The sequence below is a fragment of the Chrysemys picta genome, chromosome 9 (assembly GCF_011386835.1).
Source record: "Chrysemys picta bellii isolate R12L10 chromosome 9, ASM1138683v2, whole genome shotgun sequence".
NCBI classification, from domain to species: domain Eukaryota; kingdom Metazoa; phylum Chordata; order Testudines; family Emydidae; genus Chrysemys; species Chrysemys picta.
Genome location: NC_088799.1, coordinates 30133585 through 30156778, shown reverse-complemented (window position 1 = coordinate 30156778; position 23194 = coordinate 30133585). Strand labels below are relative to the sequence as shown.

The following is a 23194-nucleotide window of genomic DNA, read 5'->3' as shown; positions in this document are numbered from 1 at the left end:
AGGGTGTGGGGGGTAATAGGTGCCTATATAAGAAAAAGCCCCCAAAATCGGGACTATCCCTATAAAATCAGGACATTTGGTCACCCTACTGTGCCAGTGGCTCATGAGCAAATCCTATGATGGAAGAAAGAAATTCAGGAGTCAATACTGCAGATGGACTTTCCATTATATTTGCTAATTTGAGGATCATTTGTCGGTACAAGCAAGGCGCAGTAGTCACCTGCAGAATCCATTTGGGAATGTGAGAATAATTTAATGCAACTACAAGGTTCATAGCCAGTGTACCTTGTGCAAAACTAAACAGAAACTAAAATAACTCTAGAGTAATTTCCATTTTAAACAAATAAAGATATGGAAGCCAGATACTACTATCAGGAAGAACCTTCCATAATTCTGTCTTGAAAACATAAGCAAGCATTCAGTGCATTTCCCGTTGTTTCAGTTCTGGAAACTAATACATACCATAGATGAGAGACAAAAAGGTCAGATACGTGTGTGTGTGTGTGTGTTCATTTAACCAATAGAACTATGATTAGGGCCCTACCAAATTCACGGTCCATTTTGGTCAATTTCACAGTCATAGGATTTTAAAAATTATAAATGTCATGGTTTCAGATATTTAAATCTGAAATTTCATGGTGTTGGAACCACAGGCCCTGACCCAAAAAGGGGCCATGAGGAAGATTTGCAAGGCTATTGTAGGGGGGTCATGTTATTTCCCCTTACTTCTGTCCCGCGGCAGTGCTGCCTTCAAAGCTGGGGCAGCCATAGAGCAGTGGCTGCTGGCCGGGCACCCAGCTATAAAGGCAGTGCTGCTGCTAGCAGCAGCGCTGAAGTGAGGGTGGCATGGTATGGTATTGCCACCCTCACATGTGCACTGCTACTGGTGGTGACACACAAGTGAGGGTGGCAATACCATACCATGCCTCCCTCACTTCTGTGCTGCTGCTGGTAGCAGCGCTACTTTCAGAGCAGGGCTCCCAGCCAGCAGCCAAATAGCTTCCTGCAGTTGGGAAAGGTTCTTGGAGGTGGGTCTGAACTGGCTCCAGGAGTGGCCCCTGCAGAGGAAGAGGAAGTCCCATCGCTTCCCAGCCTGGCCGGGACTAGCAGCTGGACGCCGGCATATGATAGGAGCCCCCAGCCCTGCCCCTCCCCTACACTAGCCAGATTTTATGAGACCCAGTTTTCCAGGGGAGATCAGATTTCACAGTCCATGATGTGTTTTTCATGGCCGTGAATTTGTTAGGGCCCTAGCTATGATAGCATAATCTACTGTTTTAACTGTTTAAAAAACCAGTAATATTCTCACAGTATGCCACCTTGTGGTATGCTAAAGTTATTTCTCATTACCCATTTTTCTGTGACACTCCCCCTGCCCTCAGATTGAGCCTGATCTTCAAACCTTTAATCAAGTGAGGAATCTCACATAAGCAGTGTTCATGAAGGCAATAGGACTACTCAATGAGCCAGGACAGTCCACTTGATTAAGGTTTTGCAGGATCAGTTGAGTTCCTGTTGGTGTAGCTCCTCTTCTCAATCACTTGGTTGCTCAGGGCTCAATTCTGCAAGTTGCTGAGCTCTCTGGCCTTGATACACTTATGTACATCCCGAACTTTAAGCATCTGAATAACCTCAATTCTGACGTGCTTAAAACTAATCGGATGTTTAAGAGCTAAGCTTCAGGGCCAGAGTGCTAAGCAAAATTCAGGATTGAACTCTCAAACTGTGCAACTATGAACAGCTTTCTGCAGGAGTGGGAGATGTGGGAGCTGGCACATGGAGCTGGCACTTTTTCCTCTTCCCTGCCAGTCAGACCAGGTCTGAACCGGATACCGTCCACTTACAGAATCAGTACGGATAGTCAGGGGCCAGGCTAGGTATTTCCAGGCTTGATCAGAAAAGCTCACCCTATGGCAGGGGTGGCCAACCTGAGCCTGAGAAGGAGCCAGAATTTACCAATGAACATTGCCAAAGAGCCACAATAATATGTCAGCAGCCCACCATCCGCTCCCACACCCCGCTTCCTGCGCCTTCCACCCACCAGCAGCCCTGCCAATCAGCATCTCCCGCGTCCTCCCCACACCTCCCAATCAGCTGTTTTGTGGTGTGCAGGAGGCTCTGGGGGGAGAAAATGGGGGAGGAGCGAGAGCACTGCAGGCTCAGGAGAGGAGGCAGGAAGGGGTGGAGTAGGGGCAGGGCCTATGGCAGAGCCAGGGTTGAGCAGTGAGCACCCCCTAGCACATTGGAAAGTTGGTGCCTGTAGCTCCAGCCCTGCTTATACAAGGAGCTGCGTATTAACTTCTGAAGAGCCGCATGTGGCTCTGGAGCCACAGGTTGGCCACCTCTACCCTATGGTATGCCGGATTTTCCCCAATGGATGTGAAGGCAAGGAGCTACAAGTTTCAGTTAGAACTTCCCCAGTTACTGAGAGTTCGGTGGCAACTTGCAAAAAGTAAAACAGTTCCAACATCTTGTGTCAAAAGTTTAATATCAAACAGCAAACAAAGTAAAACCGTTCTCTTCAAAAGGCTAGAAATCAATTGCAGGTTGAAGCTGTCTCTGGTGAAGATCATGCTCTGTGGAAAATAAAGATTGAATAATGAAGTGTTGCTGCCACCTACCGAACATATGTAGCACATAGTTTTACTATTTGTATAGTGGTTGGTAGTGAAACTAGTCACTTTACTAGATAATCTAAAAGATGTGTTAGCTATTTGCCAGCATTCATTGTCCATTTCATGCAAACAAATCTCAGCCAATGGATGTTTTGTAAACTGTTCACTCAGACTGAGCACTCTGTTATTCTTTGTGTGTGATTTGTCACCTATATTACATGGCATTGTTTCTGTCGCCTGAATGGATCACTGAAATATTTAAGCAAGAGTATTATGTATAACAATTGACAAATAGCGAATAATGTTCAGTGAATGTTCTTTTTTTTGCACAAACACTCTTGCTCACATATAAATATACCCATATATAAATATAAATATGAGTATTTCAGCAAGGCTGGACATTCCCCAAACAATTGTATAAGCAAAAGCCTGAGAATGTGAATGTTCATGAACAGTAAGTAGTAATGTATATGAACATGGTATAAATGAACAGCCATTCAAAATCTGAAAAAGTGGTATTGAACTTCTTAGCAGGATGTAACTACCTCCAGCCTTAAGGTATATTTCTATATTGTAATTTACATCTGTGTCTGAAGTACAGCTAGAAAGCTTCTATTGCACAGCAATATCACAGAAAATATCTGAGTCTGCCTGACGCTTTGGTTTATTTGGTTGGTGTTTGGTTTATGCTGGCTTCAGAAAAGTGCAGTCTTGAATTAAAAAGTTACCTGTATTAGGGTATGATGTGGATTAAAGCAAAGGATCTTTTCCACAACAACAAGGTGAGAGTAAACTTCTTGAGCACTTTAAGGTATTGCATACTTGAAAGAGTTGTTAGTCTCTCTCTCTCTCTCTCTCTCTCTTTCTGTAATAGGTTTCAGAGTGGTAGCCGTGCTAGTCTGTATCAGCAAAAACAACAAGGAGTCCTTGTGGCACCTTACAGACTAACACATTTATTTGGGCATAAGCTTTCGTGGGCACAAAAGCTTATGCCCAAATAAATGTGTTAGTCTCTAAGGTGCCATAAGGACTCCTCATTGTTTTTTCTCTCTGTAATGTGGCCAAGAAACTCAAATATGCTTGTCTGACTTCAGTGAAAATGCTGGATGCTCCAAACTTTTGAAAATAGGTCACTTGTTTATGTGACTAATTATGGACTTAGAAACTTAACTTGGGCTCCCATATTTGAAAAATCTTTGCCATAAAATCACATGATTTATAAACCTTAGCTATGTTAACTATCTCTTAAACCCAAGCAGGTAGTTCCATCACCTCCACTGTCCCCACACAAATACATACCCATCTTAAACTTCCCCATTGGGAAATGCCAGCTATATATAGTATAGTATAGTATAGTATAGTATAGTATAGTATAGTATAGTATAGTATAGTATAGTAAGGTGGGATCTTCCTTTATTTCAGAAGTAGCTTTCAGATCTACTATTAACAATTGTTACTGTTATATTCAGTTTGTTATTGTTAACAGTAGATCTGAAAGCTACTTCTGAAATAATGGAAGATCCCACCTTATTTGGTTAATAACTAGCACCATCACTTGCAAAACTTCAAAGGGTTCTCTAAACATAGACTTTTCATCAGTGATGCTGCAAGCCTTAGTTCTAATCTTTCATGCTTCACATGCAAAAAACATCAAAAGAGAAAAAAGAGAATAGCAGTTTCCAAAGCAACATTGCTCGGTTTGAAAACTGTATGTTTAGCAATACATACAATTCAAGTGGGGAAATTATTATTTACATAAGAGATATTTTAATAAATACTATCATTAACTTTTTTCCTAAAAAAAAAAAAGAAAAGATTTATGCAGTAAAATATAACGTCCAAAGCTCAAGGGATTTGTAGAAGAAAATGAAAAAGAATCAGAAAGTGTCTTATGTAGAAGCCTTGAAAGGAAGAAGATCAATTTATATTCTCTCTTACTTACTGAAACACATTCTGCATATTTTATTGTTTCTGTCATCTTGCTTGTTATAATCCATCCAATGAGTTCTCAAAGAACATTAAATCCTACAAATAAATAAACTGTGAATGTTAAGGAAGATACAAAAAGGCAACAATTAATATCAAAAGCCAGATTTGAAGGCTTTTATTAAATAAAATAAGTATATTAGGCAATGACTCTCTGCCACTGAGCAATGAGAGTTATGTAGGAGGAAATCTGAAAATCTTAAGTGTCATGAGAATTATATTTCTAAGCTTGTTGCAGCCAAGAACTAGAATAAAATATCAGAATCACCATTGTTGTTTTTCAGAAGTACAGTTAAAATAGCTTTGTCTGTCTTCCTGTCTCCTCTGATCAGAGGATCCAAACAGTTTTTTGAAATCATTATGTGGCCATCATTGCTGTACCAATGTGTAGCATATTAGATATAATGCACAGGGAGAAATAAATCAAGCAAGAACAGACAAAGATGCTGATTTGCCATGATAGTTGTGCACCTCAAATCTATGCACAGCCCTCTTTGCCTCTGTTCTTGAATGTTTTAAGATTCAACGTTTTACAATAGAATCTGTGAAGGAAGAAGAATATGGGCGAGGGAAAACATTATGACTCATTGGGCAGAAATATAGATAATGCTGAATAAAAATGAGTAGCTGTGGCTAAAGCAAAGGATTCACCTTTTCACGGCCCTATTCTGCTCCTCAAAATACACATAAAACTCTCCTGTGAAATCAATGGAAGTTATTTATATCCTGCAAGGGGCAAATCAGGCCCAGGATCTTGAAACACCAATAAAGAATCAGTGTAATTGCTCTTCTCTCTTGGTTCACAGACATGATAACAAGTTCAAATTCAACAGTTTTTCTCACTGACTCAGATGATCCAGGGTTCTGTTAGGTTCTGCGAGGATTAAAATATTTGATCACATCTTTTCATGTGTTGTCCTGTGTCACAAAAGATCATTTAAACTGACAGGATGTTGGATGTGGTGTAACTTTATGATAAAATGACACAAATTTTAAAGAATTCCATATCAGTAAATGATAAAAAAAAAAACATAACCCATTAAAGTTACAGGTTTCCCAGCTAATAATCTTTTAGGTACTGACAATTTTAGGTTGGATCCCAATCCCGCAACAGGATCTGAACATACCCAAGAGTCCACTCACGTGGATCCTGTTGTAGGACTGGGGTTTTCCCATAGATTGTGGGTGCTTTGGCTCCACGTTACCTAGCTTGGGATGGCTTTTCCCTCTGGTTTTGTGTACTTACTATGAGGAAACAAGCTCCAATCATTATAGCCTTGATTTTCACGTCAAGCTCTACAGGAACCTGGATCCCAAAGTTAGCAGCATTGGTAAAGACATTGTTTACAAACCCAGACCAATATTTGGAAATCTTGCCAATTGTTGACATTTCATTAAGAGTTTTTACCTACACAAGAGAAAAGAGGGATTAAAAAATAGCCACACTAACGTATAGCCCCCTCCAATCCCTCCCTCCAAACAATAATTTATTGGATTTGTTATAATCAATGCCCTGTAACAGACAAGAAAGTATTCTATTCTCAGTGGGCCAGATCTCAGTTGGTGTAAATCAGAATAGTTCATTAATTCCATTGGTGCTTTTCCAGTTTACACAAGCTGAGGATTTGGCCCCAGAAGGTGAAATGAAATTTACCCCCATGTAGATAGCCAGAACCATTAATCTCCATGCTTACTAGAATTTATTATTATAATCAAAAGAAAAAATGTTTACTATTTTGAATAGTTTTACAACCTCTGCATTTCACCTTTCTGGGAAATTTTGGGAAGCCTTCCCTCCCCGCCCCCGGGGGGAAGGGTTATTCAAAGCATGAGAATATGGAACACACCATCCTATTATTTTTATTATTACTCCACCTCTCCCATCTTCACCTTTACTTGCTTGTCTCCTGCAGTTATGTCTTGTCTTTCAGACTTTAAGCTCTTTGGGGGCAGGAACTGTCATCTTCTATGTTGGTACAGTGCCTAGCACAATGGGTCCTAGCCTTTGGAGGCCTCATGGTGCAATCACAATATAAAAAATAAATGAAGAATAAAGCCACCTTTCCTTGACACTTCCTGCCTATGAAATTTCAAGTTGTCACAGAGAGAGGATCCATGTTCTGTCTGAGGTGTTTTAAATGGAATTCCAGAAAAAAATCAGTTTCTGACATGTGGAAAGCAGGCTATGTGGCCAACAGCATCACCATGTATCACATTTGCCCCATTGTCTGAGATTATGATCCCAGAGGACAGAGAGAGGAGCTGGTCAACCATTCCCGTCATCTCACCTCCCTCCATTTGTACACTGAACTATTGTGCAGTTTCTAATTGTGGAAACTGCACATGCATAGCATGTCACCCTAATGTTGCTCCTGCAGAATGGATACCCTTCTCTCCATCTAAGTTACCCTCCCAAAAGCTGTCCCAATGGCCAGTCACAATCAGGCTGATTCTGTTCCCATTGGAAATCAGGGGCAAAATACCCATTAACTTCAATGGGACTGGTTCCATTGTTCCAGTGAAATGACAACTGGCACAGGTCCTCATGTGTTTAAAGCTGGGGCCAAAGAAAAAGAGCACATCTGAACATCCACAAATGTTGGATGTGAATTCAAATTTTGTGGCTTAGGCTCATCTTTCATTTTGTTTGGAGGAAAATTATTTCCCCAGACTTTTCCCATGATCAGCAAATGAGAATCTCAGCATTTTTGTCAGCTTGGCACTAAACAATAGCTTTGCAGGGCGTGTGCTGAAATTCAGTTTATGGCAGGCATGCTGGACACACATCTGCAGCATCACAACACAACAAAGACCTGCAGCATCCACAACATCAGAAAAGCAGACAAAATTCAATTGGAAAATATACATGTAATTGCACAAACAGAGCAGCTGCTGCCACAGCAGCAGATATAGTGGCAGCAGTTAGACACCTTCCTTTCATACCCCTATCCTCAAGCAGGATGTCACAAGATCACTGAATCTGGCCTATTCTCTGTACACAAAGAGTCAGAGGACTCTTGCTTCAGCCATGCTGCTGTTGAGAAGTATTGTGTCATCAGTGATGATGAAACAATGGAAAGAAAAGAGACAGCGGCAGCAGCTACAGTAGATTCCGCAACAATAGCTTAGATGCAGATGACGCTGATGCAGCTGCCTCTGACCAATGGAGTTACTTGCTCTGACACAGAATACTGAGACATGGAATACTGAGAAATGAGATGGATTTCCTTCTATCTCTTAGCTTCCCCTAGCCACTGACTTCGGATTACCACTAATCAGTACCCTCATGTTTGTCATCACCTATATGCTTTGGGGCATCATGCTTATCTTTATCCATGTGAAATGACACACCAGAAAGATACTTTGGGATCAGCAGCAGCACTGGAGCTGGTTGGAAACCAGGCAAAAGAAATTGTGAAAATGTACACAATTCTCCCCCTTTTTCACAAGGAAATTTCACTTTGACAAAAAAATTCTTGACTAGCTGTAAATAGTAGTAGCATCATGTCTTGGGACCAATGCCGCCCTAACTTCTGGCTCAGACAAATGTGTCCCTGATTGTTTGGTCATTACAGTTAGTTGGTAAATTAAACCTACATTTGTGGCAGAACCTCATTGAAGTCTTTTGGTGTGGCTGTTTAGGAGGTACCCAGTGTAGAAGGTTGCTATGATCCCTTAATCTTGCTAAAACAGAGAGAAAGTGAGAAATCCAAAGCACTGTGATTGTCATAGCAAATTTTGTGCATGTTTTGCTCTCCCCAAATCCCTCAAATCTACTGCTTCTCAGACTTAACTGTCCTTCTGTAGAAGCAGCAGTTAAGTGGCTGTTCAATGGCAATACTACTCTCAGAATAGGTCTAAGGGTATTGAAGTCAGTGGAAAGTGTCCCACTGAATTTAGTGGACTTTGGATCAGCACTTTACTGAAGGAGACTGAGACGTGATCCTGGCTCTATTGAAGTAGATGGCAACACTTTCATTGATTTCAGGGGGTCCAGGATTTCACCCCAGGAGAATGTTTTTTCCTGCATCTTTTGTCACTCCTATCTAGGAAATACATGTGGTAGACTCAACTTCCAGCCTAAGATCTGAGGTCAGAAATATGAACTTTGATTTGTCACTCTGTGCACTGTTGACATCTGGTTCCTACATTACAGTAGTTCATTGGTTTTATTTTTAAGTTTAAAACCTTGATTGAATGTTTCAGTCAAAATATTATATTACTTTTAAACAATGGGTATTCTCTAGTGTATGAAACATACCTCAAAGTCTACATCTCCAAAACAGCTGCATGTTGCATAGGGGCCAATTATTTTCAATACATCTTCTTTGCTCTCATTCAGTATAGTGAATTTAGGCAGCAGAGGGTCCCAGTTCTGGACAACGTAGCCGACTATTGTACCAGGAGGGGACTGAACTTCTAACTATTAGACAAAAGTGGCATACAATAATAACATGTGTAAATTTACAAGATTAATTGCCCTATTTTTAAATGCAAAATTTTAAACCATAAACATGGTATGAAAAGACTTCATAGGATAGTTTTAAATATATTGAACAATATTAACTTAATTGCTGCTAAAGAATAAAGTTTTGTATAACATGAAAAACCATATGTATACTGAAGCTAATGTATTTACAATAATTAGTTAATATACCAAGGTCTATTTATATAGAGATGTTGATACTTCTGTACATCGATCTGCGTCTCTAGTGCAAATCATAATGCACCACTGAGAAAGTATATGGGCAAGTATATAAAGCATAAAATGATGAAATCAACATGTTGGACTAGAATATTCACCTTTCATAGTCAACGCATCTCAGAGTCAGATGCTTTATAGTAATGAGTGGTGCAACACAGAAAGAATCTGTGTTCTCATTCAAAGGGAGCACGCTCTTAACACAAGACTGTGGATACTGTGAAACTGTATAGGAGTGATATTAGGACTTTCTGTGGCAGAGTCCAGGGCGCTGACATCTAAGTCAGACTGACGCACATTAATTAAGGACCTATCTTTCCATGTACTTTACTGTCACACTATGTGATTTGCACTGTAAAGTTACTGTTAGTCTGTGACAAGTAAAATTATATTTATTGTGCTAATTGTTCCTATAGGATTGTGTTAAAAATGCACAAAAGCAAGTTATTCAAACTATACACACACACACCCATACACACATATCTCATAGGATTTATCAGGACTAATATGGACATTTTTGTACTAAACATAACAAACAGCAAGCAAACCACCACCAAACAGGGGTGAAATCTTGACCCCATTTGAAGTCAGGTATTGCCACTGATTTCACCCATGATGTTTAATTTCTCATAAATATCAAAATGAGTGTTATGTAATCTGTAAGAAATGACAGTACTTTTACGATTCAGCTTGAAATTATGATACAATGTCTTGCATCAAACTGAAGAGTGGAAACTGAAACATACTACAAAAATACATATACTTCAAACAAAGCATGGCTCACGTGCTCCAGTCGTATAAATTATCGCCCCAATCCTGCACTGAGGACTGACCTCTACATGGGCTTCATTGCAGCATTGGGGCATATCTGAGCAGTGTTGAGTGCAAGTTCTCTAATCATTTGTGGGTCTGGACTTGCAGAGTCTAATCAGATCACTCAAACCCTCTATGTTAACATGGCAAAAACCCTATGGAACTTGCCATGCAGCTAGTCTGCATCATACCCGTAAACTTCCTTGCCTGCCATAGGCTACCTGTAATTAATGGTCTCATTCATCATTAAGGAAGTATGTTCCTTGCTAGTTACTTGTCTTGACAATTATTATTTTTATGGATTTTTTTAAAAAAAGAGGAAATATGGTCTAGCAGCCAGAGCCCAGCCTTCTGGTCTCTATGTCTCACCACATGAAGATGGACAAAATACATAGTCCTTTCTGTGCATTTTACCCATCTGGAAAGTGGGTATAATGCCAAACTGAGAGAGGTCTCGTGAGGCTTAATGAAAGTTCGTAAATAATTTGAGATACATAAATGAAAGATGCTGTTGTTATTATTCACTGACCTCTTGCATGTAGCAAGGGAACCAGCAGCTGTTACATCTCAAGGGTCTATTCACTGTGATCACCTCTCGACCGGTGTTATCAGTAATCCTTATGGTGAAAGACCGTATAGGTGAACAGAAGTTACGATCAAAGCAACCATTTTCTTCCATTGCAAAGTAAACTCTTTGTCCCAAATGGTTTTTTATCTCATATTTGCTGCAGGTCTCCGTACCAAGTATGACTAATAAAGTAAAACAGTTAGCAAGGTATTTAGTATAATAAATTAGAATTAAAGGTGGTCCAAAAACATCTGATCCAAGTTTGGATCCAAGTTCACAGTCCAACCCTCTCTCTCTAATGTATATTGTAAGTTCTTTGGAACAGGGACCATTTAAAAATTCCTTTAAAGTAATTAAACTATGCAATTATGCAACACTAATCAGACATTGGATTGAATCTGAACACCATGGAATCTGGAAAAATTCAGATCTATATTTTAAATCAAATTAGAGAGTGCTCAGATCAGACTTTGGTTTGACTCAGTATAGAATTATAAAGTGTTGGACTCATCACTAACTTAAATAGGTGAAAAGTAATGACATGATCCTGTTCAGTTTTGCTCAATGGCAAAACTCCTATTCATGTCAATGAGGCAGGATCAGGCCCTATGCCAATCTGCAGTGAAAAAAAAATCAAGAAACATGACATTTCATTTGCAGCAGTTAATGTTTCTAGAGTGCTTTGCAATATTAAAGCACTATATACATGCAAAGTAGCATGCATTATTGTATCACTTACAGATACCTTCTGTTTCTTTAACTCATCTGATCAGAGAGCATTACATTATTTGGTAATGTGTGAATAATTGCTAAAGAGAACATCTTCCCAATCCTGGAAATACTTATAAACATAAGTAGCTTTAGGCATGTGAGCAATCCCAATGAACTCATTGATGAAGAAACTTTTATGGCTGGAGTAGAGACTCATTATTGACTTTTTCCTCTCCTTTTATTGCGGTAGAATTGCCGTAAACAAAATGAACTTTCAGCATTAAACCTATCAGTGCATGGAGGACCTGATAAAATGCCCATTAAGGTCAATGGGAGTGTTTTCATTGACTTCAATGGGAAAAGGTCAGGGCATAATTTATGTTACATTTACAAAGATATCTACATGCTGGCATTGTAAAGATGAAACTCATACACATGGTACCTTCAAGAAGCTCCACCTGCTGGTGAATGATTATCTGGTCCAGCTGTTAAAAAAATGAAAATAAATGAAAGTACATGGTGACACTCTTATAATTTTAAAGAGATTTGGAGTTGCCACAGTAATCGTTCTCATATACCTGTCAAGGACACCATATGTTCCAGCAGACCTACATTTCTTTGCTCCCAGGCCAGCAGGGGCTGGGTATACTGGGGAGCATCCTGTGTCACTGTAGTCATCTTCTTGTTAATTCAGAGGGGTCGACCTGCTCAAGAGGGAGCTGGTTCTACTCCATGCCAGCTGGAGGAACATGATATAAGCTGTGATGGTTATGTATTGTATGCATCCATTTGAAAACAGTGACCAAATGAATTCCACTGGGATCATGATGAGGCCAGCTGTAATTGAGGGAAATGTACAAAGGATGTAGAACCTGATTCTTTCTCCCACTCTGTCTCCTTTGTGCTGTTCTGAGTATGCAACGGTATCTGGCCCTTTCCCCCCTGTTGAAGATTCACCTGATATGAGTGAGTCACCAGAAGGCACAGACAAGGACTTGTTGGGGCCAGAGAGGAGGCATGGCCAGTGCACACAGTGTTTAAAGTTATGCTGTAAAAAATCTGGAGATTCAGAAATAGTGGTCATCACATGGCATTCAAGGATGCCAAAATGAGCACACACACACAAAAATACACTTCTCTATAAAGCCAACTTGTTGACCAAGGAGAAATGATCATATGATTGATAGATTATAAACCCAGTGATAAACAGTGAATATTTTCCATGTATTTCAGAATCTCCTCCCCAGAGCTGCTGTCATGGTTTATTATTGCCTCTCAGGTATTCTTTCTGTTTTAAGAAGGGGGTGCTAATGCTGTAAAATTGACTGGCTATCACTTCAATGTCATTTTGACTGTAGGTCACCATACTAACAATTTAGCCTTTGGTCATTTCTTTTCCTTAAATTTCTGATGGCCATCAAATATTTGGTACAAGATTTTCTCATTACTCATGGCTGAAGAAAGAAAATATGGGATGACCATATGGGACCATCGTGCCACAGCCGTCCACTATATATCAACCTTGTGTAATACGTATTCAAAACAACTTGCAGCCATTTGGTTCAAGTCACTCCTGCAGCTCATCCAGTTTGCAAACTGAAGCTAGTGAGATAGCCTCCATGGCCTGACACTTATCTCTGAAGTACACATGCAAATAAGTGATTTCTGAATAAGGCCTTTGACCTTACAAACATTTTCTTAAGCACTTATGCTACTTGCAGCTTAAACTTCAGGAGGCATAACAGGAACCTCTTGCATCTGAAGGAGTTTAGTATAGAGCTTTGCTACCAATAAACAGGACAAATACTTTATAGGTTGCCAAACATTCTGAACACTGCAGAAATGACCCGATATTTGAATATTGGTTTTGTACCCCAATTTGGTCTTTCACAAGACAAAACATATTGAGTGATGTTACTGTGGTAAAGCCTACAGCTATTTTAACTGTATAAATTAATTTATTATCAAATAAAAATATGTCTAAGTTTGGAGAGTGCAGTAAGGATAGCAACATGTCATGTGCTTTTTTGTTTTATTGGATTCTGTAAGAAGACTGTCCTGATCCATCATTTATCAGTGCACTCAAAGAGCAAAGAGATTTCTCACATTGCATCTCAAAGTATCTTAGACCCTAAGATTTATAAGAGTCTATGCAACCCGCTTGACCTTAGTCCTTTTAGCAGGTTAATTATCTTTTTTTTTTAAAGGAGGCAGTTTTGGCTATATAACCTAAACATATCTCGGCTATAAAGGTACTGGCCCAACTTTTGAAGGTATAAATGTTTGCAAGACACACTCTTTTCCTACACTTTCTTCTCTTTTGGGTACTGTCCTGTATATCTCCATAGGCAAAGCTCTCTTTGACTTCAAATATAGTTCCAGGAATGGTCCCCACATTCACTTTTTGGGATTGTGGACAATGTATAAGGCTATGATATGGAAGACAATAAAGACTTGCATGCAATCTGTAACTGTAGAAAACTAAGAGATCCACTTTTCCTGAATCTTTTAATATATATATATAGAAAGCATGGTACCTATTCACTAAGGTGAAAAGCTGGCAAAGAAAAAGGAAAATATTTTCTCCCTACATCTTAGAAACAATTTCTGATTCCCCTTATGCATGCAGAGTAATAGATTACTCCTCAGCTACTCCCATTTACTTCAGAGGGTCTGCTTGCCTCTACTCTACTCAATTGCAGGCCAAACCTAGAGCTAGGGGATCAGCCAAGGGAGTAGGCCTGGGGGATGGCAGAGGAGTTCTGATTAGTATGACCACCATGGGGATGGATACCAAGCAATGCATCAGAAATCAGGGCTAAGCATTCTGAGCTCGCACCATGCCAAGCACCAGTGACCAGCATATGGGGCAGAAGATGCCTTGTTTGGGTCTGAGGTGCTGGAGCTGGGTGCTGTTTGGACTCAATTGCCTTAGAGAGTATTAGCTTGTATATCTCAGCATCAGGACTGGATACAATGTACAATAGCTAATATGTGTGATTCCCCAAAGGGTCTTCCCTGAATCATCCCTGGAACTGATGGGGAAGTTGTCTCTGCTCATAGAAAAGTATGGTTTCGTTGCTGAGTACAGCACTTGTTTCTGGAGTTAGTTCCTGATCCTCAGAAGGTTTGGGAGTGAACAAGGGGTTGGGGCCTAGTCAGATGCAAGTGGGGTTTTCTCAGGCACATGGCTTGGGATTTGGGACTCCCTTAGCCAAGGCTGGGTCGCCCTCACCTGAAGTGATCAAGCATAGTTCATATTCTACATTGCACTGGCTCCCTGAAGTTATAGGTTCTTCTTGTAAAAAGGAATAGAAGCAAGTAATAAATACAGGAATGAGAGGAGACATCAGAAAGACTCAGCATGGTCAGAATAAGCAATGCAAAGTTTGGACACCTCTCTGAAGTTTATCCAAATAACCTGAGAAACTGGGATGCCAAACCTGCCCCTGTAGCCTTCCACCTTCTCCCACAAACCACCCCCTGCTCAATATGCTGAATAGCTATCTCTATTCAATACCCCAGTGAACTCTATCTTTTGCCTATCTCCCAGGAGAAAATGTCAGTGTAACCCCCAAGGAGTTTGCCTGCTACAAATCTCCTTGTACATCAGGAAAAGATATAGGGCCTACTCTCTCTACAGATGTGAGGGCCTCTTCTTCTGGGAAGATAGCTCTCCCACATCCAATTAGGTCACATTCTGAATTCCACTTGCTCCACCACTTGTCATGTTTGTGTTGTTAATCTTGCAAGAACTGGGGAAAGTAGGGATTTCAAATCATTGCAGAACACTGTGGTGCGTAAACTCCAGTAATTCTAATTTGCGAATCAGGTGGATTAAGTGGAAATGTAAATAGATCCCATGTTATCAATGTAGGGAACTGAGCTACTCCCAAAAGGTGATTACCCAACTAGATTGTAGGAAAGTAAAGTGCTAGAAGAAACAACCACTAGCACAGAGGTGTCTCTGAATAGAAGACTACAAGGATTTTGGAGGCAGCAACTTCTCAGCAGTTCCTCTGAATGGGAAAGGTTACACTGGGTAAAAGTCTGCCAGCCTCCTTCCATGACCACCACACCACAAGTAAGGAATGCAGTGAAGATTGTAGAAGATCTAGGGGTCATTCTAGAACCTCTCCTATTTCAGTTACTGGGTTCAGTTTGATTCTCTTCAATGACAAACAAGCGTTCTGGGGAGCAGGGATCCTTAATTTAACAGAACAAATGCTCCTAGGTATTTCATTGCTATCCTTTAATAGAAGCAGCTACTTCATTTGATTTTCTGCTACTGGCATAGATTTGAAGATTTAAAGAAACAAGCTTTGAGATTCTCTCAAAAGCAAAACTGTGATTTACAGCTGGACCTAACTCTGGTGAAATCAAACCTAAATGATGACTCCTTAAAACTCCTGCCACACCTTCAGCACACTTGGATATAAGAGTTCTGCCTCGGAACATCAGATCTGATCAAATGCTTCCAAATGTACAGTGAAAGTGGCTATTAGAAAACCTGCAGTTGTTCAGTGGCAAGTGGACAATTGTTTCAGAGCTGTAGAGAAGGTCTTCTCTTCTATTTCTCTAGACTGGGGAGAAACTTAAGGATAATCAGAGAGATGATATACCCATTATCTGAGGAGGCCATGATGGTTACATCACTCAGAGAAGCAGCCTGATTATTGGATTAAGTCTGGGCACGAAGTCCAGGAAGCCTGGAGCTCGTCATGGTTCTGACAGTGATTTGCCATTTGGCCATGTGTCAGATTGAAAATTTCTTTTAAATGGGGATCATAGAATTTACTGTCTTACCTCACTGGGGTAAGTTGAGGAATAATTAATGTTTGTACAGAAATCTGAACACGTAATATGCTAAGTATTTATTATTACCATCACACTTACTCCTTGACTGAAACTGCTTGCTCCACCATCCCTGAACTAATGCTCATGGACTCACCATCATGGCTCTAAAGCAGGGGTGGGAAAACTACGGCCCACGGACCACATCTGGCCCGTGGGACCGTCCTGTCCGGCCTCCGAGCTCCTGGCCCGGGAGGCTAGTCCCTGGCCCCTCTCCTGCTGTCCCCCCTCTCCCACAGCCTCAGCTCGCTCTGCGGCCGGTGCAATGCTCTGGGCGGCGGGGCTGTGAGCTCCTGGGGCAGTGCAGCTGCAGAACCCAGCCTCACCCAGTGCTCTGTACTGTGTGGTGGCGGCAGCGTGGCCTGGCTGCAGCCGGGCGGCACGGCTGTAGCGCCGCCAGCCACTGGTGCTCCAGGCAGCATGGTAAGGGGGCAGGGAGCAGGCGGGGTTGGATAGAGGGCAGGGGAATTTGGGGTGGTGGTCAGGGGGTGGGGGTGTGGATGGTGGTTGGGGGAAACAGGGGGTTGAATGGGGGCAGGGGTCCCGGGGGGCAGTCAGGAAGGAGGGGGGGTTGGATGGGGGGCAGTCAGGGGCGGGGGTTCCGGGGGGTAGTCAGGAGACAGGGAGAAGGGGTGGTTGGATGGGGCAGGGGTCCCAGGGGGGCCGTCAGGAATGAGAGGAGGGGTTGGATGTGGTGGCGGGGGTCCGGGGGCAGTCAGGGGACAGGGAGCAGGGATGTGTGGATGGGGCAGGGGTCCCAGAGGGGTCGTCAAGGAACGGGGGGGTTGGATGGGGCAGGAATCCCGGGGGGGGGGGGCGCAAATAGGAGGTGGGGGTCGTGGCCACAACCCCCTCCCCTAGCCGGCCCTCCATACAATTTACAAAATCCGATGCGGCCCTCAGGCCAAAAAGTTTGCCTGTCCCTGCTCTAAAGTAAAGAACAGATTCTGAATGGGGTGAAAAACAATTACTATTCCCTTTAGGTGCCCAGTTTCATTAGCTATCTAATACTGACAGTGTTTTCAGTAACAAATAGACACTACACAATAATTTAGGCTGCAAATGTAAAATACATTATTTTTCCTATCAAAACCTAATGTGGATAGAAATATTCTCATGTATTTATTTCAGTTAAAGCCTTTATGGATTGAAATCTTCCTTAGCCCTGTTAGAATGTTGGGAGCCAAACTCAACATCTGTCTAGTGCATGAGAATCAGAGCTGCACATTCTAAATTATCAGACTAGTTTTACTGTCAAAACGGAGGGCCTGGTTCTTTCCCCCTCCCACATGCTGATCAGTGGGAATAACTGTGGAGTAAAGTACTACACAGTTTGAATAATGGTGGCAAAAGCAGGCCTTAAGTGAAGTGCAGACAGGACTCAAACAGCATATGTGGCAAGGTGATCAGACTTTAAAATGCTTTCATTCTGAATAGTCTCAAGTGTTCCTGGGAACACACCTGAGAATGTTTTTTGTCAAATAGATTCTTTCGTTTGAAGTGGCCTCTTGGCTATGAAGTTTAAAAGATAAAAAACGATTCACAATCATTGAAGCCTATTATGCCAATCATTTTACAAACCACAATTTGCTAGAGGCAAGGATGGTTTTGGACACAGTCTGTATAGGTGGCCATCTAAGATGCCATGATACAGGGATACTTATGGCTCTGGGAGAAGTACAAGTATGGACAGAAATCATCTGACTAAAAGACCTTCATGCTCCTCAAAATGTGGGCTCCATTTTAGAGCTTTGTTTTTCTCTCTATGAAGTCAATGGGAATTTTGGTAATGATTTCCATGGGAGTAGGACCGGGCTCTTAATGAGCTGGAGGGAGATTGGGGAAAAGAAAAGAGAGGTAAGGCATGACAAGGGGAGGGGAAAGAGACCCACTTTATTGAGTCATTGAGGAATGAAAGTGAAGGCAGAAGTAACCATCCTGCCCTTCCTGCAAGTCTAAATTAATTTCAAAGTTTTCTTTCGTTTCAACACAAACATAAGCTATTGAGGAAAAAAAATGTTATTAAAGTTTAGAGACAACAGGACCTGGCTCAGGTATTCCAGACCAGGAGGCAAGCTGTGAGGAGGCGGTGCATGCTTCCAGGCTTTTGTAGGTTCAACAGGTTTATTTTGGCTAGGAAGGTCTGGAGAACCCGGGAGATAATCCTGAAAGATTTTGTTTATTTGTCCTTGAGGATCTGCAGGAAGGAAAAAAAGACTTAATTAAGATTTAGATTATACAATTAGGATATGATATTGTTGCCTAGGTAACTTAACTGTTTACTTTTGTATCATTTTTATGTAGCTGTATCTATCAATGAGTGTGTCAGAATTTTGCAGGAATGGGATTTCTATCAACTTTGTGGTAGAATGTGGACACTGATACAGAGACACAAAGAGAGCAAGACCATGCACATGTACATTATATTATGCTGGGAGCTGAGTGATACCTCACTGGTGGGGCAATAGCTGCCCCTCATTCTGGATAAATGTAACACACACACAAGACTGGTCAGAAACCTGAGCTATGTGGGCAGAAGAGTTTCCCCGAGGGCTGAATGCAAAGGAAGGGGGATGGCTATTGTTTGAGAGAGCTGTGTGACAGAGAGAGAAGGAGCAGAAACACCATAGCCAAAGAAGGCAGCATCAGAGACAGTCTGAGAAGTGCTTGTCATGTGACCTTGTGAGACAGCTATGAGAGCACTTTTGGCTTGGAACTCTGAGCAGAGAAACTGTCTCTGGATCTTTGATTCCTGTGTGCAGGGAATCTAGACTTCATAGTTATTTTTTTCTGTAAACAAACAGGATTGCCTCAAAGAAATACCTGACTCTATCATTAATTTCTCCTCCTAATGAAAACAACCCCACAAGACTGCTTGGGTCAAATGGGGCAACGGTTTATATACTGAGAGTGCCTGTGCAGTATCCTCTTTAATGTTTATGGTTTTATTAGTGCATGATAGGCTTAATCTGAGAGAAACCTTCTCTAGAAAGTAAATGGCTTGTCTGGGATCTGAGGTTCCCAAAGCTGGCTTTTTTTTAAAAGGATATCAACGGCTGCATTCCTGTTACAATGGTTGGGCCTGATTCTCCACACTGACAAATTGGTTTTAACCAATATAATGCCATTGATTTAAATGGTGTTACACCAGGGTGAAATTAGAGTATTAGAAGATGAGGCTTTATCAGTCTGTGTACTTAGGGATTGATCCTGAAAACACTCACTATTACTATATACTGTTACTCACACCTTCTTGTCAACTGTTTGAAATGGGCTATCCTGATTATCACTACAAACGTTTTTTTCTCCTGCTGATAATAGCCCACCTTAATCAATTAGTCTCATTAGAGTTGGTATGGCAACACCCATTTTTTCATGTTCTCTGTGTATATATATATATCGTCCTACTGTATTTTCCACTGCATGAATCTGATGAAGTGGGCTTTAGCCCACAAAAGCTTATGCTCAAATAAATTTGTTAGTCTCTAAGGTGCCACAAGTACTCCTCGTTCTTTTTATTAGACACACAGTGTTTGTTACCTTGGGTAGTCCTATTTAAGGTAATGAGACTACTTATACTTGCAAGTGGCTGTACGATTGGGCCTATCTTACACCACCAAATGCCACCAAAGTCAATATGTGTGCATGTATATAACAGAAAGGAAAATCCATCTTATGAGCCCAATTCTGATCTCACACTGGTTTTACCACTGATTTCAGTGCAGCTAAATTAGTTATACTGGCATAAATGAAAGCAATGCTAGGCCCATTGTGTTTAAATAACAATGCATTTTATTAAACTGAGCCTCCACACTTAGATACTGTGAGTGTCCCCAAACAGATCGTTTCTATCAAGTGTGTGACAATACTTAGGCAGAATGGGGTTTTAGCACCAGAAGGAGCTGTGGCTTTAAAGTTTTCCTTTGCTGTTATGGGTTTAAATGAGATCCTTTAGCATTATTTGAACATAGTGTAGCTGATTCATCGTTTAATCATATTTTGATCTTAATTTAACTTTGCAGCTACTGCTTTCTTTCAAAGTCTGAGACTACAGGAGAAAGAAGGAAGCCCTTTGAATTTCTATCTGGCTTTTAAAAATGTATAACTGGGTTATGAATATTTTATAGGGGCTTCTGCATCATTTTACCTCACAGGGTACTGTTGTTGCTCTAACTCTTGTTACATGAAATGCCATGAAGTCTTATTGGCCAAGTGCTAGTGTCATTCTTGAATAGTAATAAGAAATAAAATGACAAACTGCAGTTTTGTCCATCGCATTTAAGTTATCAAAAAATCAAACAGCAAATACATTAAATATTGATGGAATCTAAGATACTTTGAAGCTTTGTCTATTTTTGTGCTTATTTTGTGAAGGTGTTTTTCTATTTCACTTATGGTAAGTGAACATTTAAGATAAACAAACAGATTGGACAGTATAATCATAATTTGTAGAATTATTGGCCACTGTCTAGAAGTGTATTACCATGTTTCTTTACTGTGGAAACTCTAATCTAGAAGGCTACATTATTCAGCTGTTTCTGCTAACTACTGTACATTAAAAATATACATGACAAATTCCCCATTATAACTTCAATAGAAATATGCAAGTCTTCACATTCCAAAAGAAGAATATTTCAAAGCATGCAGCAATAATGCTATAAAAACTACTTGGTACTCAAGAACATCCTTAGTGTTAAGTAGCATTGCATTTACAACGTTCTAGCAAAAAAGATTGCCGAAAACTGACAATCCTATATAGCAAATTGTTGGAACTCTGCTAGACCCCCAAATTCTGCTCCCACTGCACCTGTACAACTCAATGGGGTATCTTCAGTGGAGTTGTATCGACATAAAGGAGATCTGAATCTTGGCTCTTTCTGTTCAGTTACATCATTTGGTAGCATGTGCAAATGAACTTAGAAGGATTTTATGATTAACTGACTGCAATTTTCACTTGCAGTTCTGAGGAGCCAACTGGCTCCAGCTAAAGACAATACATGTCAAGAATGAACCCAAATATAGCTAATCTGACTAAATGCAATTAATCATCAAAAATTTCCTTTGTTACTTGGTAGCAGGATTGTGACACATCTTGAAAATGAGCATCATCTGCTGACACTCTATTTTCAAAGTTGACTATGGAAGAAGTGTGTGCAAAATATGTTAACCTTGGATCAGTGCATACCCTTTCCACATATTCAATACCAACTATTCAGGCAATGGTACACATAGAAATATGAACAAACACCTCACAGGTTAAATGCAAATGCTACTTTTTATTTAATATATTTTATTCAATTAACATTTTATTATCGATTTTACTCTCCTTAGGAGCATCTCATATTCTGAAAAACAAAAAAGGTGAAACAACCATGCTTTGGATGATGTGGCTTTAGTCTGAACCCCTCGCATTTAATAAAATTGCTGGAAATTTAAAAGACTGTAGTTTTCTGTAAACATGATATAAAAATACAGGCTATGTATGCACTTACCTTGAGAGGCCATGAAGCTGCCTGAGTCACTTCTTCAAAGGAAGCCAGGTTAAAAGAAAAGGCTTTTCTTGTTGCAGCAAGGGGGGTGGTGGAGAAGAAGCACAGCATGCACAAAACTTCAGAGGGTCTGTCTACTTCATGTCAGCTTACAAAAGAACTGGAAGGAAACGTATCGCGTTTCTTATGTTCCAGGACTATGCATTTTATGTGGATGGACAACAGGGGGAGATGGTGCTAGCAAACAAGAAAAATATTTCTCATTTTAAAGTCATTTTGCATCAATGAAAACAGGAAAGGGGCATCACCAGTACAAAGAAGTAAACTTTAAGTGCCCGCTGGTTAATTTAAACACATGGATAAGACTTAAGATTCTCCCTTACACTGTACTGTGTCTGTTTAGGTATTTCTATTCTAAGACTAGACAATCTTTGTAATTCTGTTTTTATGTTTCCATTTTCCCAGGACATTTACTAAGGACAAAGGAGCTGGTGGTTTCCTCACAATGAAAGTTTCTACAGTTCAGAGAAGGAAGACCTACATAAGATTTTTCTTTTATTTATTTTTCTTGTAGCATCAACTTCCTCTAACCAAGGATGCTGGCTTTTCTACCAAATGAGATCCAGAACAGGGTACCATCTGCTCTCCGTGCATGGATCTAGGATCTGTGGTACACAGTGCATTGTTCAAATTATTTTTATGCAGTTAAAAAAATGGCAAATTTTGCTCCAGATGAAGCCTACTTAAGTCAAAATGTCATGCTAGTAATTACCTGCATTGCACTGACAGAGAAAGGGAGAGAGGGAGACACAGTAACCTTGACTTGCCAGCTCATATTTCTACCTCAAGTGACCAAGTCACCATGGAGATCATACCCATGTGATCTGTAGACAGACATGATTCATGACTGCTGAAATGGTGGAGACTATAAATAGTGTCAGAAGAATTAAAGTATTTTGGGCCAAATTCTGCTCTCATATACACTCGTTCAAATCCAACTGATTTGAGAGGGTTTGCTGAGGTGTAAATAAGCAGATTTTGGTCCACTGTTTACAATTCAGGCAAGTTTCTGAGAAGCCTCTTTTAAAAAATTAATAAGCTCAAGCTGATTTTTACTGACAGGAGTTCTAACCAGAGTACTACACACAAAGATCCCAATCTTCCACTGTAATGTCTTGGAGCGTACTCACCCAGTGGGGGGAATCTCAGATAGCATAGAGTTATTGTAGGGGCTCCTATCACACCCCCTCCACCCTCCCTCCAACTATGGTGGGAAGTAGAGGAGAAGAGGGTGTGGCTAGGCATCCCTGCACCCCAGAAATTCTGGGTTGCTGATACTGACAAGGCTATATAAATTCTGCCTTGAAAATGGCTCAAAGCCTTGCCCACCCAGAATCAGGGATTGGGAGGAAACAAATATTGCTTAAAGCCACATTGTGACTTCCCTCCCTTTTCC

At 40.7% G+C, this 23194-nt stretch overlaps 1 protein-coding gene across 2 annotated transcripts; it reads right to left on the bottom strand.

Moving 5' to 3' along the window:
* Positions 1-2470: 2470 nt before the first annotated feature.
* Positions 2471-22062, bottom strand: LOC101950330 (phospholipid scramblase family member 5). Of its 2 annotated transcripts, XM_005303286.3 has the most exons (8): positions 21742-22056; positions 18295-18446; positions 11838-11880; positions 10646-10866; positions 8863-9024; positions 5848-6009; positions 4558-4640; positions 2471-2576 (listed from the first exon to the last, which is right to left on the bottom strand). In XM_005303286.3, the coding sequence occupies exons 1-7, from the start codon at positions 21752-21754 to the stop codon at positions 4602-4604; spliced, it is 792 nt and encodes a 263-aa protein (XP_005303343.1). In that variant the 5' UTR covers positions 21755-22056; the 3' UTR covers positions 2471-2576; positions 4558-4601. The 2 variants fall into 2 exon arrangements, with proteins under 2 accessions (XP_005303343.1, XP_023963850.1); XM_024108082.3 differs by lacking the exons at positions 2471-2576; positions 4558-4640 and having other exon boundaries at positions 5642-6009; positions 21742-22062.
* Between the last annotated feature and the right edge of the window lie 1132 nt (positions 22063-23194).

Coding starts and splice junctions, on each gene's coding strand:
- LOC101950330 (XM_024108082.3), bottom strand. Junction 11,881..18,294: donor GTCTGGAATACCTGAGCCAG/GTCCTGTTGTCT, acceptor TTTTTTTAACAG/CTGGACCAGATAATCATTCA. Junction 10,867..11,837: donor GCAGGTGGAGCTTCTTGAAG/GTACCATGTGTA, acceptor TTACTTTATTAG/TCATACTTGGTACGGAGACC.